The sequence below is a fragment of the Aythya fuligula genome, chromosome 2 (assembly GCF_009819795.1).
Source record: "Aythya fuligula isolate bAytFul2 chromosome 2, bAytFul2.pri, whole genome shotgun sequence".
Lineage (NCBI taxonomy): Eukaryota > Metazoa > Chordata > Aves > Anseriformes > Anatidae > Aythya > Aythya fuligula.
Window position 1 is genome coordinate 70,042,064 of NC_045560.1, and position 12,236 is coordinate 70,054,299.

The window sequence follows — 12,236 nt, forward strand, 5'->3', positions numbered from 1 at the left end:
CGGGCTGGAACAGCGCAAGGCTGCCCACCCAGCTGTTGTGCACGCTGTCTGCTGGAGCTGCATCTGGCCAGCTGCCACGGGCTCTGTCCATCTGCCACAGCTGCAGCCCGTGCATCCCGAACAAGCTGGGCGAGCGTGGCACCGCAGTGAGAACAGGGCATGTGCAGAGCCTTGTTCTCCAGAACAAGGGCAAAACCATGCTGATGGGCGTGTTGTCCCAACGAGGGCTGGGTGAGACACCACCAGAGTCTTTTCTAAAAACACACAGATGTCTCTTAGGGAGGGGTTGATATTCAAGCATCTTCTAATACCAGGTTGGAAAGAAAAAGGGATAGGTTGACAAACAAATGTCCCCGCTTCATCCTGCCCCTGGCTCCCAGCAGAGCTGACCGTGCTGATATTTGAGACGGGCTGAAACCACTGGCTCTCATTCAGGATCTATACTGTCACAGGATCCTTCCTGGGGCAGGGAGGGAGGTGAGGATGGAGCCGTGTTTGAGTTTCAGACAGATCTGGACTTCCCCAGCAACCAAGAATATTTAGAGGAATCTAGCTCAGGTCCTTTTTGCCTCTCATGTCATTGTAACTAATGCTTTGAGTCACTGGATTTATTTTTATTTTTATTTTTATTTATTTATTTATTTATTTGGAGAGGGGGGAGCAGAAATCCCCTAGAAATGCCTGTTCTAATGAGATTTGTGACCAGATTGGCAGGGGCTCCAGTCATGTCAGCGGTGATGGATGTACCAGAAGCCGCGTTAGCCATATTAAACTCTTCCTGACTGCGCATTGTAAACTGCCCTGAAGTTCACTACTTACACAGTGTAATGTCAGAATCATGTTCAACACAGGCCTCTTGGAGCCAGCTCAACCTTTAACCTGGAGCTATAGTTTGTCCTCAAAAAAAAAAAAAAAGCAGACAGAAACAAAACAGATGAATGTATAAATGAACTGATGTCATTATCAACAGGGCAGAGTGAAACAAGAAATTCCTCACACTGCAGCCTCCATGCCCTGGTGATCCCACAAGGATGCCTTGTCCTTCCTAACAGTAAATGTGGCCACAAGTGGCCAACTGCTGGGAGTTCAACATCCATACTCATGGACCTCAACCTACATCACCTTCTTCCTTTGCCCCTTTTGTGCTGATAATGCACGGCCTGAGGGACATAAAAGATGCAATGGGTTATCCAGATGATTCCTCCAGGAAGAAGGAAAAGGTCCCACCTCTTCATATCCACCACAGCCTCTGTTGTGTTACAAAAGCACCAGACCTGCAAAGAGCTAGGGAAGTGTGGCCTTAGCTCCAGCTCCAGCTCATACCTTTACTTCCCCTGAAAGAGGGCACGGTACATAGTCCAAAGCCATAGCTTGAGCCGAACCTCCTTTCCACCACCAATGTCTTTAGGAGCATGTACATGACAGCTCTGCTCTGGGCTGCAGTCCACACCTGGGCTTTTTTCATTCCCCAGGTGAGCTCTCAGTCAGCTCTGCCCTCTGGGCTGGCTTGCCACCTGCAGCACACCATGAGAGAAGAAAGCAGCCTGAGAGCAGCAAATGTCTCCCTCCAACCTGTCCCTTTGGCTCCTGGAGCTGCCAGGGGCTGCGCTGGGGGGGGAACAACTTCGTGGTGCAAGAGCCAAGGGCATAGGACGGGATTTTTGGCAGGTCCAGTTGCTCCGGGAGAAGCACCTTGAGGCTCCTCCTGTGATGCTCTCCAAGTGAAGTGGCCCCACAGTGGGTCCCAGGAGGGCATCAGGCTGCAGGAGCACCACAAGCCAGGATGGGTGCCTCATCCCCAGAGGACAGGGGCTGGTGGCCCCCAAAGGCCAAACCCTTCTGCTGTGGACAGGTGGTGATGGGCACCCCAAAGCCTGTCGGGGGAGACACGGGCAGCTCCCCGGCTTGAGGCACTCGATGCCAGCACCACTCCGGTGCAGGAGGGGAAATGCCCGTGTGTTCCCACCCCCCCAAAAAAGGGGGGGCTGTGTTGCGGGTTCCCCACCCCATCCTCTGCGGTCCCACGGTGGGGACGGACCAGCAGGACCAGGAGAGACCGCCCCCCCCCCCCCCGCTCCCCCCTTGGCCTGGGGGTGACGTCATGGTGGGGGAGGGGCGGGGAGGGGGAGGGGACCCCGCACCCCCTTTTCTCTCCCCCTCCTCCTCATCCCCCCCCTCCTCAGCGCCAGCCCCGACGGGGCGGCCCGGGGGCGGGCTGGGGGCGGAGGGGGGGTTTCTACCGTGCTATCCCCACCCCCGGGGGCGGCCCCTCCGTCTGTCTGTCCGTGCGTGTCCGTGGGTCTGCGTCTTCGTGGGTCCGCGCATCCCCCCCCCCGCCCCGTGGGGACGGTCCCGGCTGCTCCCCCCCGGGGGGCCGGGGAGAGCACGGAGGGGCTGTGGGGGGGCTGAAGGCTGTGGGGGGCTGAAGGAGGAGCAGAGATTTCTCGGCGATTAATGGGGCGTGGGGGGGGGGGAGGACACGGGGAGACCGGGCTCTGGAGAAAGGCGGCCTGTGATGCCTATAAATGGCGTTTCTCTTCCAAGGTGCACATTAAAAAAAAAATAATAATAAAATAAAATAAAAAGGAGGAGGAAAAAAAAAAAATCCGTCAGTGTCATCCCCCCACGTCAGGGCCGGCCGTGGGCGTGAGGCTGTACTTCCTCCGCCCCCTCCTAATGGAGCGAACCATTCCCAGCTAGTCCTCCTCGCCCTCTCCCCTGTTCTCCCTCTTTTCTCTCCTTCTCCTCTGTCTCCCCCCTCGTCTGCAAAGTCCTCCGCTGCTCGGAACTTGTTGGCAATGCCTATTTTTCAGCTTTCCCCCACGTTCTCCAAAGTAACTATTTAAAGATCTGCAGTCGCAAATGGTTTTACTAAATGTAGGATGGGACTTAAGTTGAACGGCAGATACATTTCTCTGATCCTTGCTGTGCAGATAGGTAAGTGGACCGCCAAAGCCCGTTCCCAGCGGGACGCCCCGAGCCCCGAGCCGTGCATGCAGCGGGGGCTGCGGCACTGATCCTGCCCGCACCCGCACCCGCACCCCTTGGTCTTCGCCACCCTGCAAGCTGGCGAGCCTGGGGGCTGCTGGAAGAGGCAGCGAATTCCTTCCTCCTCTTCAGTCACTTTCCTTTGGTCGTTTCCCTAAATCAGTGCATGCTTTCTCGTAGTTCGCTTTGCTCTTTTTTTTTTTTATTTTTCATTTTTCCCCGCTCTGTGTTCGCCGTGCATGCGAGAGACTGCGTTTGTATTTGCTTTTTTTGGATAGCCCCTGTGTTCCTTACCGCTGACAATTTGGGGACTCCGGTGCTGAGAAATCCCCCTCTCTCCCTGGAGGGACGGAGGAATGAGAACGGGCACAAAATGGCTTGCGAGACATCTAGCTGGAAAGTTGGTGGATTTTTTTTTTTTCTTCAGAAAATCAGGGGGACAAGCGAAGGGCTCCCTTTGGGAACTTGGAGGCTTTCCCATTTGCAGAGCAGCCTAAAAGCAAACAAACCCCAACGCTGACTTCAAAAAATAAACATAAAAATATTCTCCCCGAATGCGGAGACATAATAAGAATAAATAATAAGAATAAAATAATTCAAAAAGAACAAATGATAAGAATAAAAAGAATCGCGCAATCCCACCGCCCGATCATTAATTTTGTTAAAAAACGAGTGGGTCCAAAAAACGTCTATATCTGTTAAGTTACTTTAAATAGAACAGGTTTCCCTCCACCCCGGTATGAGTTTTTGTATAGTCGTTGCCGTTTTTATTTAATATATTGGGTTTTGTTTTTCCGATGGTTCTTTTTCTGTTGGTTTGCTCTCGGGTTCGTTTAATTCAGCATTTTTTTGCTGAAGTGGTTTTTGAGTTGCAGACATTCGGCAATGTCCAAGTTAATGGCCAGTTGAGTCCTGCACAGGCAAATTTTAAAGAATATGTATTGAATACGTATGTTCCCGGGCATGATCTAAAACTGGGCTTCAATGAAAGGGCGATTAAAGCACGGCTTTTCTTATCCGGATTGGCAGGTGTGAAGAGAACCTTGAAAATATTTGCCTGCAAAGGAATTCTGCTACAGTAAAAAATACTCAGCATTGCTATTTAGAGATCCTTCCTCTCGGTCACCCTCCTTTACAGACAACCTCTGCAGCATTTTGTGGGTATCAAAAGAAAATTAAAAAAAAAAAAAAAAAAAGGAAAGGAAAAAAGTGAAAAAGGGAAAAAAAGGAAGGAGGGAGAACAAGAAAGGGAGGAAAGAAGGAGGTAAAATGCTTCGAATATTTCCTCATTGGTAGAAGAAAAAAAAAAAAAAAAAAAAGGAAAGAAATATTGCAATGAAACGATGACCTCTGGAAAATGTGGCTGTGCGATGCAACCCCCTCAATTCGTATTGCCTTTCCATTTTAACTGATGCTGAACTCTTCAGAAGGCCATTTTCTGTACTGACAGAGAAAGAAAGGGGAAGGCGGTATTATTTGGATGCTACCCTAAATTTCAGTCCTTGCGGTTTCTGTTTGTTTGTTCGGCTGGAGAAGGAGGAGAACTTGCTCTCATTGGCGTTTCTTTGACTCAGCCGAGGGAGGATTTTCTTGACGGTGAAATCCCCAAAGGCGGCTCGAGTGGCCGGGAACCGCCGTCCCCGAGCACGGGCAGGCTTGGGGAAAGTTCCCCCCCAAAACTGCCGCACAGCGCCGAGGTGCTGGCGGTGCGGCCGCTTTGCGGTGCCCCGGCGGGGGACGGATTTTAGGCACGCCGAGCTTCGGCTCTGCGCTCCTCCGTGGGTATTTCGGAGCGTTGAGGAGAAAAGAAATAATAATAATAATAAAAATCCCTGAGTTCTGCGTTTGGGCGGTGGGGACGGGGAGCTGCCCGAAATCCCTGACATTTTGGAAGGTGACAGAGGTGGTGCAGGGGGGGGAGGCTCCGCGGAGGGTGCCGAGGCTGAAGGGCAGGAGGACTTCGGGGACAGGGAGCCGCTTTGGGGCAGGGATGCGACGGGCTGCGGACGGCCCCTGCGGTCCCGCAACCCGCTGCGCACGCCGGGCTTTGAAGGGCGGGATGTGGGGGACGAGGGGGGCAGCTCGGGGGCACGGCAAAAAGACCGAGTTCAAGAGAAATCCCGCTGCCGTTCAAGCGAGCAGGACGCCCCGCTTGCGCCTCTTTTAATTACCGTTGTTATTTTGGTGGAGGGTCTGAGGACAGGGGTACCCTGGGTGGAGGCGGGGGATGCTCTGAGCCCCGCTCGCCCCCAATCCGTCCCCCTGCCACCAGGGCCCGGGCTCCGTCTCGGACCCCGCATCTCAGCGCAGCCCGGCACGTTTTGGGAGGAATTTGTGCGGCTTTCCCCCCGCCCCATCTCGCCCCTGGAACTGGGTTTAATGGGGCCGCTTTCCCCTCGGGATGCTCCGCGCTTCTTCCCGGTTTGTTTGCTCGGCTTTTTTCCCCCCTCCCGTAGCCTGCTGGGGTTTGATGTGACGGCCGGTGCCGGGGGGGTGTGTGGAGGGGAGGGACCACGGAGTCGTGTCACCGGTGAATCACAAAAGAGGGGGACCTTGCCTGAAACGGAACCTTCCCGCGGCCCAGCCCTGTCCCGGGCGGGGGATTCGGGAGGGGACCCCGGCCCCAGCGCAGCCTCCCGGCCTTGGGAAGCCCCCTGGTGGGGGGCAGCCCCCTGCCGCCCCCGCAGGTGCTCCCAGGACTGCGACCTGCCCGTGCGCACCCGTTCTGGGGGCACACGGACACTGGGGAGGCTCGCTGTGTGTGGGAAGGGAGCCATCAACCTCTCCGTGTCCCCTCCCGTCCCCTCGGGGCACCCGGGGGCAGCCGGCACCCAGGAGGAGCTATCCCATCCCATCCCATCCCATCCCATCCCATCCCATCCCACCGTACGTTTCCGTCACAGGAGACTGGGGAGGGGTCTTGGTGGTATTTGGTTAGTTGTGTGAGCAGTCGCGGGGGATGCTTCTTCTCGTGTCTTTATCGCAGCTCTTTCTGGTGACTTTTATTTTATTTTATTTTATTTTATTTTATTTTATTTTATTTTATTTTATTTTATTTTATTTTATTTTATTTTATTTTATTTTATTTTATTTTATTTTATTTTATTTTATTTTACACATATATATTTTATTTTATTTATCCTATCCTATCCTATCCTATCCTACCCTATCCTATCTTATCCTATCCTACTCTATCCTATCCTACTCTATCCTATCCTACTCTATCCTGTCCTATTTCATTTTATTTTTTATTTATCTCATCCTCCGCGCCTTGCACGCCCCTTGCCGAGCGAGGACCCGTGTGTGTGTGTGTGTGTGTGTGTGTGCGGGAGGGCGCGGAGAAGCGCTCCCGCTGCCGCACGCCGGAATTTCCTAACAAAGGAGCGAGTGGGGGGAGCGGCAGGCAGCTCATCTCCGCATCTCCCCCTTCCACCTCGCCCCTCAAAAAAAAAAAAAAAAAAAAAAAAAAAAAAAAGCAATGTCTTTAATTCAGGGGCATCGAAAAGCGCTAAACAGCACAAGGCAGCCCACTGATGTCCCCGTTGTCCCCGTGTCCCCGCTGGCCACTCTGGCTCGGTCCCAGCGCCCTCCTCCTCCTCCCGCATCACCACTCCTTGCATGGGGGGGTGGGGTAGAAAAGGGGCAAGGGGGGTGGGAGGGTGGATGCCGGTGGTGCTGACCTGTGCCCCTGCCCCGCAGCCTACCTGGTGCAGGCGGTGAGAGCGGCAGGGCGGTGCGATGCGGTCTTTAGGGGCTTCTCGGACTGTTTGCTGCGGCTGGGCGATAACATGGCCAACTACCCGCAGGACCTGGACGACAAGAGAAATCTCCAAACGATCTGCGCGTAGGTCTTTTCCTCTCTCCTTCGGGGACGGGTGGACGGGGTGGGAAGGGGGGCGAAGTATAAGGGAATAACGAGGGGTTTGGTGCTTTAGGGGCCCTGTGTCTGCGCACCGGTCCCTCCGAGCGCCGTGCCGTGGGGACAGGCCGGGTTTGGGGAACAGCGGAGTCTGGAGGGTGTTTTTACTGCGTTTTTTTCACTTTTCTCCTCCGTGAATCATGTGGGTTGCATTGGGTTGGGTAGGGTTAGGTTTGGTTTGATTCGGTTGGGTTGGGTAGGGTTTGGTTGAGTTGGGTTGGGTTGGTTGGCTTTGATTTGGTTTGGTTTGATTTGGTTTGTTTCTTCACCCTCGGCTCCTCGCTTCTGTTCTTGCCCCCCGCTTTGCTCTGGGGTCGGGGCATTCCCTGCGCCCTGGCCCTGGCCCTAACTGCGCCCCGCGCCCGCCGGCTGGGGAGGCGATTGCTCGAGAAACGAAATACAGCTGCAGAGCAAAGAGCTCAGCTCCGACACGGTCACAACGCGAACCCAGCCCTACAGGCACGGCCACCCCAGCCTCTGCTCCCCTCCTGCCCCGGCCCCCCTGCCCACCCCATTACCAGCAACTTCCCCCGGGGCAAACACCGCGGAAAAACCCCGGCCCCGCTCCCGGCCCAGAGGGGAGGGAAGGGATGGGAAGGGGCAGGGACAGAGGGAAATGGGGCGGCTGCAGGGGGCCGGGGAGCCACCCCGCTTCGGGGTCTCGCTTGCCGGGCAGGGAGGCACAAGCAGGGATTTTCGTTATTTGGGAAAAATCCGGCTGGACAGGCTGTTCTTTGGTCTCCCGGTTTTCCAGCACAAACTCACCTCGCTGGAAAACATATATTTATATACAGAGAGAGAGAAAGAGTCATATTTAAAAACGAAATTAGGACTTTAGATACAAATATGTTTGGAACACTTTTTTTTTTCTTCTGGGTTTGCTCCATGGAAATCAGAAAACGAAGATTGGGAAATGGGAAAGTGTGATGGGAAAGGAAAGGAAAGGAAAGGAAAGGAAAGGAAAGGAAAGGAAAGGAAAGGAAAGGAAAGGAAAGGAAAGGAAAGGAAAGGAAAGGAAAGGAAAGGAAAGGAAAGGAAAGGAAAGGAAAGGAAAGGAAAGGAAAGGAAAGGAAAGGAAAGGAAAGGAAAGGAAAGGAAAGGAAAGGAAAGGAAAGGAAAGGAAAGGAAAGGAAAACGAATAGAAGAGAAAAAAGAGAAAAAAAGAGAAAAAAGAGAAAAAGTGGGGGAAGGAAAAAGAAGAGAAGAGAAAAGAGAAGAGAAGAGAAGAGAAGAGAAGAGAAGAGAAGAGAAGAGAAGAGAAGAGAAGAGAAGAGAAGAGAAGAGAAGAGAAGAGAAGAGAAGAGAAGAGAAGAGAAGAGAAGAGAAGAGAAAGAAGAGAAGAGAAGAGAAGAGAAGAGAAGAGAAGAGAAGAGAAGAGAAGAGAAGAGAAGAGAAGAGAAGAGAAGAGAAGAGAAGAGAAGAGAAGAGAAGAGAAGAGAAGAGAAGAGAAGAGAAGAGAAGAGAAGAGAAGAGAAGAGAAGAGAAGAGAAGAGAAGAGAAGAGAAGAGAAGAGAAGAGAAGAGAAGAGAAGAGAAGAGAAGAGAAGACCCCTGTAACCCTCATTTCCTTTCTTCCTATGTAGAGATTTCTGAGCCAAGCAAGACTTTTCCTGCACCTACTAAGGCTGACACCTTGCTGGAAATGCTGGACTGCGGTTCACCTTGTGTCCCACATGAGGATTAAATACGCAAGAGCTGCGAGGTCCTGATGCAATGTCCTTTGGCTGGGGGTGCTGGACCAGAGGTGGTCCTGACCTGTGCCAAGCACCTCTTTTCCCTTCCCCCGACCACCCGATCGCCTTCGCTGGGATGTGTATTGAAAGAAGATTGGAAAAGATTTAATTTTCCTTTGGGAGATGCAATTACAGCAGAAATACTGCAGGAGAGGCACACTCTCAGACTCTGGCTTCTCAGTATCTCATTATTTATTACAAATGTAGCAAACATTGGGAGTCTACAACCAGCGTAGAGTGCTCATAAATTAGAGGCCGCAGGACTACTTTAAAAAAATATATCCAAATCTGTAGGCTCCTGCCTTGAGAAAAGGGGGAAATAGATGGGGGGGGGTTCCATAGACCCGACGTGGGGAGGAAAATGGGGCAGTGAGACGGGGCCTGCCCCGTGGGCAAACCCCTGCCCGGTCCGGGGGAGGAAGGGACTTAAAAGGAGGAGGAAAAGGGTGAGGAAAGAGATGGAAATTATCCTGGGGAAGGAGAAACCCCCGCAGCCCACGGAGCTTTGGCAAAGGATGGGGAGTCCCTCCCGCCGCTCCGTGAGCCGCCCGGGAGGGGAGGATGCTTCTTCCTCCCCCTTCTCCTCCTCTTCCTCCTCCTCCTCCTCCTTCTCTTCCTCCTCCTCCCACCCGCGACGTGTCCGTGGGCTCCTAGGCTAGCTTTTGCCAGCCGGGGGGCGCACGTCCCTCCCCCAGATACATCCCAGGCGAAGTCACGCTGCGGCAGCACACCCCCCACCTCCCCCCCCGAGTCATTTTCGCAGCATCGCGTCCCTGCCCGCGGGAGCCCCGACCCCAAAAGCAAAGCGTGTGCGTGGGGCGGCCCGGGGAAGGCAGGGGGCGCGGGTTGAGGGGGGGAGGAGCTCGCTCCGAGGGGATGCTCAGATTCCCGGGAGGTCGAGGGGGCGGCCGGGGTCCCTTAACCCCCCTCGGGGCGGGTGTGTGCCCTGTAGTGATGCCGGCTGCTCTCCCCTCCTGCAGGTACTGGGATGATTTCCACGCCTGCACCCTCACAGCGCTCACCGATTGCCAGGAAGGAGCGACAGACCTCTGGGAGAAATTGAGACGGGAGTCCAAAAACCTCGATTTCCAAGGCAGCTTATTTGAACTGTGCGGAGGCGGCAGCGGCGCCGCATCGTCCCTCCTCCCGCCGGCTTTGCCCGTGCTCCTGGCGGCTCTGTGGGCCGCCCTAGTGACCTGGCTGCCTTTTTAGGGGGGCGAGCACACCCACACCCACACCCTCTCCATGTGCCGGATCTCTCGAGGAAGTGTCCATCCCTTGCTTTGGGGACGTTGTGCTTTTCTGTGGTTGATGATGGTGGTGGTGGCTGATGGTGGTGAAACACCCGTGTAGGACTGTGGAAGCGTTTTCTCCCTTTCTTTTCTTTTTCTTTTATTTTTTTTCTTTTCTTTTGGTGTGTTTTATTTGCCAAATGTTACCAAACAGGCAGCGGCGTGCAGCCCGAATCGGACCTCAGCTTTACTATCGCTTCAAATCAAAAAGAGAAACAAATAAAAATAAAAACCCGAGCCCTCGTTGTGCAAAAGAAATCTCAGGAACGGCTCTGGGCCACCTAACGCTAACGTTATACTCTGCCAGGATAAACCCTGGCAGGCCACGGGCTCCTCTAAAAATGTGGCATTATGCGAGATGAGAACAAAAAGCAGAGAAAAAAATAAAAAAGGCACTGGCGATGAATCCAAGGTAGATGTCCACGTGTGAAGCATATGGTGAATAATTCACAATCTCTCATCTTTCCTCCACAGTCGCTTGTTTTTTGGTCATCCCACTGCAAAATAATAATAATAATAATAATATCAATAAATAAATTAAAAGAGCGCATTTTCTCAAGGGGAAAAGAGAGCGAGAGAGCGAGAGAGTGGGAAACGAACGGTTAAAAGAGGAAGGAAGGAAGGAAGAAAGGGACGAAGGAAAGACAGAGATGTGTCTCGGTGCCCGGCGGAGTGAAGGAATGCTGCTAACAGATCTCCGAGAGTTACCTTTACTTGCTGTTCGAAGGCATCTTTCCGAATCCACTGCCTTTAATTTTCTCCTCCTCTTTGTTTTAGATGTTACACATACCAGTAAAATACCTGATTATCCAACAATAGAGATCACAAAAAGGGGGGCTTAAATGTAAACCTAAAGAAAAAAAAAATACAAAAAACAATAACAACAGCAAATGATTTTGAAAAAAAAAAAAAAGAGCTTTGATTTTAAAAGAGAAGAAAAATGTAATTTAAAAAAGAAGTTTATTATAAAGTCAATTCAGCAAAAAAATAACAAAAAAAAAAAAGATTTGCTACAAAGTATAGACAGAAGTATAAAATAAAAAATATTGTTTGAAATAAGGGTGTCGTCCTTTCTATAAATTCTGCCGGGAGTACCTTGAGAAGGACAGGGCTTTTAAGGCAAGGAAGGCTAAATCCAGACCCGATCCCTTGATGAACACGGCGATTTCAGTTCACACAAGGACAGGACCGCTGAATCGTTTTCTCTGGGCCTTCTCTTTTTCTTTCTTTCTTTTTTTTTTTTTTTTTCTTTTTTTTTTTTTTCTCCCAATTTCTTAAATACACTCTGTAAATCCTCCCAGCCTCCTCCGCCTCCCCCGAAGCCCAAGGCGAGGGGCGGCCGGGTGCGAGGCCGGCGGAGGGAGGCAGGGAGGGAGGCAGCAACCACCATTAAGGACGGAGGCTGCGGAGCTGGAGCCCTTTCATAATTAATAAGGCTGCCGAGCCGAAGGAGCAAGGGGAAGGGGGGGCCGGGGTATTGATTTCGCGGCAGAAGCTTGCTCTATTTATAGGCGCCTGGTGCCTCTATAGAGAAATGCACAGCAAAGAGTAAACACCTCCTTCTTACCTACGAGGCGAGAGCCCAGCTGGCGACCGGGGCTAGGGGGGGTGATGGGGGGTCAGGGGCCGCCAGGCGATATTTTTTAGGGGGTGGGCACTCTCCCTTTGCGGCACTGGCACTTGCCTCTGGCAAGGGGCATGGCACCAGGGATTTTCCCTGCCTCGCCCCCTCTCCCTGCACCCCGTCCTTCCTGGGGTGCTCAATGTGATGGGTAAGCAATGGCAAACCGAACAGCTCATAAATCAAACAGTGGGGCGCAAGGCAATCTGCATTTCCCAAACGGATTGAATCCCAGCAACGAATGCGCTCAGGAGCCGGAGCCGGGCGCCTTTACCACTGGAAGCAATGTTGATTTTTTAATGCTAAAGTACATTATGTGTGCGTCGGGGGGGCTTTGCGGAGCCTCTCGCCTCCATTTGGAAGGCACAGGTCTGCTCGCGTTTCGTTTTCCCTTGCCCTCCCTCTAGGGTTCATCCCCACCGCCAGCAAAGGGAAAGGAAAACCCTGGAGAGCGGAGCTTTGTTTAAATGGTTTGGGTTATTTTCCCTCCCCACAGAGGCTCCAGACCTAAATTGATTTTTCTGCGCGCATCTCTGTATTCATGAGGTCAGGCACCGCGGCTGCGACTTCCCGCAGCACGAAATGCCAGCCGGGGGCGGGACAGGCAGAGGGAGACCCTCAGGGGGCTGCCAGGGACCCCGCAGCCCATCGCAACCCGGTGCCCGGTGCCTGCCCCCCCGCTGC

At 52.8% G+C, this 12,236-nt stretch overlaps 1 protein-coding gene across 1 annotated transcript; it reads left to right on the plus strand.

Annotated features, from left to right (window-relative positions):
- Positions 1-2,471: 2,471 nt before the first annotated feature.
- On the plus strand, positions 2,472-10,799 carry NRN1 (neuritin 1). The gene is made up of 3 exons (XM_032182161.1): positions 2,472-2,937; positions 6,688-6,832; positions 9,620-10,799. The coding sequence occupies exons 1-3, from the start codon at positions 2,883-2,885 to the stop codon at positions 9,849-9,851; spliced, it is 432 nt and encodes a 143-aa protein (XP_032038052.1). The 5' UTR covers positions 2,472-2,882; the 3' UTR covers positions 9,852-10,799.
- Positions 10,800-12,236: the final 1,437 nt, after the last annotated feature.

Coding starts and splice junctions, on each gene's coding strand:
- NRN1 (XM_032182161.1), top strand. CDS start 2,883: ATGGGACTTAAGTTGAACGGCAGATACATTTCTCTGATCCTTGCTGTG. Junction 2,938..6,687: donor GATCCTTGCTGTGCAGATAG/GTAAGTGGACCG, acceptor CCTGCCCCGCAG/CCTACCTGGTGCAGGCGGTG. Junction 6,833..9,619: donor AATCTCCAAACGATCTGCGC/GTAGGTCTTTTC, acceptor CCCCTCCTGCAG/GTACTGGGATGATTTCCACG.